Raw genomic sequence first — 6,000 nt, forward strand, 5'->3', positions numbered from 1 at the left:
GCAAGACTGCATCTTACATACTTTGGACGTGTTGTCAGGCGGGATCAGTCCCTGGAGAAGGACATCATGCTTGGCAGAGTACAGGGTCAGCAGAAAAGAGGAAGACCCTCAGTGAGGTGGATTGACACAGTGGCTGTAACAATGAGCTCAAGCATAACAATTGTAAGGATGGCACAGGACCGGGCAGTGTTTCGTTCTCTTGTACATACGGTTGCTATGAGTCGGAACCAACTCAATGGCACCTAACAACAACAACACGAGGCTCAGGGCTGTGACTGTCCTCCACACAGCCGAGTGCCTCATCACAACAAGTTTATCCAATGGAAGTTTCCAGAATACTCACCCCCAAAATTTTCCATACTTTTTAGAACATTTCATGTCAAAATCCCACGAACCCTGCAAGGAGAAACAAAATAATACTAGCTTATTCATTTCGATGTACTCACCCCTAATACTTTCAGGGACAAAAAGAAAAAAAAAATCCAAATCAGATGAAATCAAGCTTACTCTCTATTATTGATTGAATTGTATTCCCTAAAAGAATATGTTGAACTCTGAACCTTTGGTACCTGTGAAAGTAAACTTGTGGGGAAATAGGGTTTCAACAATGGGCTTAAACATATCAAAAATCATGGAGATGGTGCAGGATCATTCTCTTATACATAAGGTCTCCGTGAGTTGCAGCTGACTCTACAGCAACTCACAACAACAAAGAAGTTCTCAGTTAACTTAACATGAGGTCATACTGGAGCAGGGTGGGCTCCAATCCAATGTGACTGCTGTCTTTATAAGAAGAGGATAAGAGTCACAGACCCAGAGAGACACAGGAGGACAGAAGGGGAATATGGTCCTGTGAAGACTAAGTCAGAGATGGGAGTGATGCATCTACAAAGCAAGGAACGCCAAGGATTGCCAGGAACCACCAGTAGCTAGGAAGAGGCAAGAATACATCTTTCCCTACAGCCTTCACTGAAAGCCAGCCGTGTCAACACCTCCAGAACTGTGAGGTAATAAATTTCTGTTATTTTGGGTCACCAGCTTTGTGGTACTTTGTGATGGCAGCCCTAGAAAACTACTACACTGTCTTTTCACTGGCAGATAAAGGGAAGTTCTTATTCAGAGATATCTTAGGATTGAAGATATGAAATAGAGGAGATATTCTAAATGGAGAATTTTAAATAACTGAATTCTCTCTAAGTACTGTAGATACTGAAGGATGTAACCTTGTCTATGAATAATAAGTAACTCTTTGTCTTTCTGAAGTGTTTCTGTTTGTGCATATGTTGTCTCTAAAATCTCCTAACCCACTGAATAATTACCTCCACGGGCATGCAAGAAAAACGAAGCTTGGAGAAAATGAGTGAATGTCCCATAATGAAGTTCTACTTTGTCACATGGGGGTTGCTATGAGTTGAAAATGACTCAAGAGCACCTAACAACAAAAAAAACAACGACATGCTTTTATTTAAAAAAAGAAAAACTCATTTAGTAGTTAAATATCGGAAATTGACAGACAACAATAACCTTGTCTCAGTGATACTCAGTCCCTGCTCGGACTCACTCACAGAGGCGGCTCCTTTGACAGAAAAGAAGAAAGGCAGAAAGCCCTTGTTGTAGCTCTCAGATTCCCAGAAGATGGCGTGGGTGGCAAGAGCTGGGTAAAGCCAGGGAAATAAGCACAGGGTTTTACAGTTCTTGAGAGGATGCACTATCTGCAAATTACTAGATGACGAATACTTGAGCTGCCTAGTAACCTGAAGTTAAAACCTATCCAGGAGTAACAACAAAAAATAAAATAGAATAAACTACTTTTGAAAGCGAACTCTGCAGTAAGGCGTACAAAAAAAAAGGGCTACCAAGAGCTCAGGCTGGAAGCAGGAGAATTTGAATCCAGCACACACGGCTTAATGAGCCACTACCAAAACGCCTTTTGTTTGCTTCTCCTAACGTTAAGACCACTGTGACTTCTTAGGAGGAACCACTGGCAAACAGATACTCCTCCTCACGATGTTTACCATGTTAGCACATCGACTCTTGTGCTAAATCTGCAAGGCAACTGGATTCTCAGACTGGATCAAAAAATTGCAGCATTTGAGAATAGGGCCCTTGGGGAATCCAGGCCAATGTGCTGGATGGAGTATACACAGTTTCTAGAACGTTCTAGAAACTTTTTCCTGAGGAAGGGCATTTGTTGATGAAATCGAGCAGGTATATGCAACTGTAAGAAGCAAAAGAGGGAGCTACAACACTCACCTTGAGGTAGGCCAGAGAAGTTCCCAAAAAAGGCAAAGGTTTGGGCCCAGGAATCCCAAGCTTCTTTAGAACATTATGTGAATGGGTTCCATATCTATAAAGTGAGAGGCAAGCTAGGTCACCAGGATTGCAATACAGATGCCAGTATTAGAGAGGTAACATGTTCGTAATAAACAACAATAACAACTCCAACAGCAATAATCACATCCCATCACCATTTCCTTTTCCACCTCTACTGTGAGACCCACAAGGAGTAATGATGATGAATGAAAAGAAGCTAAAATCACCCTGATGCCAATCCTAGAGTGAATACTTGAAAAGATTCCAAACTTTGGGCTCCTGGGAAGTTCGATCTGATACTTTTCCAGGGTCTTTGCTTGTGTCTATTTCATAAGCGGACTCTTGCAGGATTTGAGTGTTTCATTCTAGAGAGGTCCCTAGGTGGCACAAATGGTTTGTGCTCATCTGGTCACTAAAAGGCTGATGGTTACAACTCACCCACTGGCACTGCAGAAGAAAAGGCCTGGTATCTGTTTTTTCCATATAGATTACAGCCAAGAAAACCCTGTGGAGCAGTTCCACTCTAACTCATGAGGTCGCCATGAGTCAGAACTGTCTTGACGACACAAGAAAACAATTCTAAGTAGAAATGAGAAAAAAATCTCTCTGTCCAGATGATAAATAGAAATGAGACCGTGTTTCCTCTTCTTTGGAGGCTACCCTTTAATTCAGTAATACCTCCAAATATTCCATACAAATCCAATCAATCTTATAACATGCAATAAAATAAAATTTTAAAAGGGCATGAAAGTGATAAAAAGAAATGAGTTATCAAGCCGCAAACAGGCATGGGAAAAGCTGAAAACCATATTGCTAAGTGAATGGTCTCTTTTACTCTAAATAGTCCCAACTGAGTGACTTTTTTTTTTTTTTTTTTTTTTAGGCCTTCCTCTACTGCGTTGTTGTTGATTTGTCTATATCTAAATTGGTAATCAATCATCAGGAACAAAGAATGTCACTAAACACACCTTGTCACAGAAACTGGGATTTGGGAGGTGGAGTAGGGATTATTTATGAAGGAGTAACTTCATAGGATTTGCATAAGATGACTAATTACTGCTTATGGTCATGTGGAAACCGACACTTAAGCAATTTCCTTCCTATCTCTTTTATATCTTCAAAACAACTGGGGAAAAGTGGTTGGAGAAGCATGATAACCCCAATCCAATGGCACTGAGGAAGCTGGGAAGCTACTCACAAGTAGAGGAGTACCAGGATGGTGACCAGAAGAATCCAGGTCTCCATGGAAAAGCTTGGGATCAGGTCCATCGTCACTTTCCTTGCCGGAGAGTCTCCTCTGACTTTTCCTTCAAGCTGTGTGTGCTGAGCTCCACCAGACCTGCACAGCCTCCTTCCCACCCCAGCTGTGATTCAGGGAGGATGCTGGCAGATTTATATGCTGGGAAGGGGGTGGGGCTGAAGCAGGAGTCAGAGAAAGAGCCACCTGAGCTCCACCTGCAGCCTGGGAAGTTCAAGCTACACTTTGAACTAGGCACTAGTTGAAAACATGGCACTAGGAAAGCATCCAAGCATACCCCCACTATGACCTCCCTGGAGTTCATACTTTGTGAGAAATCGATAACTAAACAACTCAGTTATCCAAATAACTCCGTGTTATCAGTAAATCCAAAGGCTGTTGGTTCTTATCAGAAATTCCACGTGGATCTTATGGAACCATTGACTATATTACCTAAGGTATTTTATAAAATAATCTGGGCTTAAAAAATATTATAATTTGGGTTTAAAAAATGTTGTTGTTGTCAACGTGCCTCCAATTCATGGTCACCTTATATATGACAGAACAAACATTGCCCCGTTCTATGCCATCCTCACAATTGCTGGTATGTTTGAGGCCATCGTTGCAGCTATTGTTTTAAAAATAAAGATGATCACTTTTAAAATTTAAAAACTCAAAGGAAATCCAAGTGAAGCCATTGTCCTTAAAACTACTATGACCTTCTTTGTCAACCATGGCTACTCTCTCTCCAAAATTCTTGAAATTTCACCAAACAAGTGGAGGGAACCCATGCAGTTTCCTCTACCTCAACTGCTTTTATGCCCCCGAAGGCTCCTATTAATCTTTCAAAGTCCAGCTCAGACAGAACCCCCATTGTTAGAGTCCAGCCTCCCCAACCACTTCAAACAGATTTAGCCACTTTCTCTTCTGCATAGCTTCCAACCCCTGCGTACACTTCTATTGCTATATTGCCCACCCTCCAGCACCACTGCTTCCCTTGTCGGACACTGACCTACTCATGGACACAGTCAGGGTACTAGTCATAGTCATGGTCCTAGTATCTGACTGAGTGATTTACATGAGTGGACATTCAGGAGTGTCAGAGAGGTTGAATGGATGATGTTGTGGGGATCTTCTGTTTCCTTTCCCTGTGATTGACCACTCCATCATCCCATATTGTTGATGAAGCAGGGGGCCCTGAGCCAGATGGCTCTGAAACAGAAATGGGGCATGGAGGAGATGGAGCTGATGGTTGCACTGGGCAGTATCAATTTGTCTTGCTTCTGTCCAGCCCCTCAGAGAGTCCTGCAGTAGACAGCAAGTTGGGCAATTTCTTGGACAACAATGGCCCCTATTCTCAGGGAAGATGGCATCTCCAGGAAAAATGGGACTCCACAGAATTCTGATATATTTCTCCCCACTTTTGGTAGCTTCGATTGGCACTGTTAAGTAGAGTCAGCTGCTATTATGTCCAGCTTACAGATGTAGAAACTGAGACCCAGTGAATACAAGTGGCTTCCCAATGGTAACTGACTACAACAATATATGTAAACTTTATGACGAGAGGGTGGAAAGTCCCCTGATGCTTGGGGATGCTAATATTCAATGCTTACTGATCCCTGATAAGGGCCACTATGCAAATAGAGAGAACCCAGACCAAATCAGCAATTTTTTTTTTTTTTTTAATTCTGGTTCCTAACTAAGCCTCATAAGACCAACCACTCACCCTGCTCATCTGGTTCAACTGGATGGAATCTATACCAACAATAAGTTACCTTCTGCTTGGGACTGAAACATAGCCAGCACCATGCCCTAACCAATGAAAATGATTTTGCTCTGCTAGGACAAACAGTAGAAGGCATGTCTTTTGTGCCACTTAATTCCATAGAAGATAACACCTAATGTGGAAAGACTCAAGTAACAAGAGTTGTGCTGTTAGGCAGAGCCAAGATGGCATCCTAGGCAGCCACAACACGCTATTCCTCTGAAGAAAAGACGTGAAAAACTAAGTAAAACAAATACAAACATCAATTCCGGTACCCTAAACATCAAATGAAGGGATAAAGAACTAGACCAAATAGCAAACGTAAGAAGAAACCGATGGAAAACAGAACGAGGAGAGGTACCAACTGGAGGTCCCCTGCCAACTAACACGGCACAGTGTCGCCATCTTGGAAAACAGACAGCAACAACGCCAGACGGGGTACGGCTGGCAACTTCACCAAGCTCCCAACAGGAGACAGAGCACCTGGCAACCATGGAAACATGCCTTCCCACCCCCTCACCCTTCTGGTACATAGCAGCAAGAGCACCTACAGCCAAGTAGCCGCCACCACCAGGGTCCACAATACGAAACCCTCTCTGCTGGCCCCACCACTCTCTCCCATCTCACTGCTTTTCACCCCCTTTTGCTTCCTTTTCTTTCTCCACTCTACAAAGCCCCATATATC

At 42.8% G+C, this 6,000-nt stretch overlaps 1 protein-coding gene across 2 annotated transcripts in view; it reads right to left on the reverse strand.

Annotated features, from left to right (window-relative positions):
• LOC100677576 (cytochrome P450 3A12-like) overlaps nt 1-3,760 on the reverse strand; it is a 45,288-nt gene extending 41,528 nt beyond the window's left edge. Inside the window, exons 1-3 of one of the 2 annotated variants that reach the window (XM_003416504.3) lie at nt 3,512-3,760; nt 2,254-2,347; nt 344-396 (exon numbers count right to left, since the gene is read on the reverse strand). In XM_003416504.3, coding sequence (XP_003416552.2) covers nt 344-396; nt 2,254-2,347; nt 3,512-3,582 — 218 coding nt within the window. In that variant the 5' untranslated portion in view covers nt 3,583-3,760. Of the gene's footprint in view, nt 1-343; nt 397-2,247; nt 2,348-3,511 lie in introns of both variants that reach the window. The other variant, XM_023555935.2, reaches the window with a different exon arrangement.
• Nucleotides 3,761-6,000: the final 2,240 nt, after the last annotated feature.

This window comes from Loxodonta africana, chromosome 12 (genome assembly GCF_030014295.1).
Source record: "Loxodonta africana isolate mLoxAfr1 chromosome 12, mLoxAfr1.hap2, whole genome shotgun sequence".
NCBI lineage: Eukaryota > Metazoa > Chordata > Mammalia > Proboscidea > Elephantidae > Loxodonta > Loxodonta africana.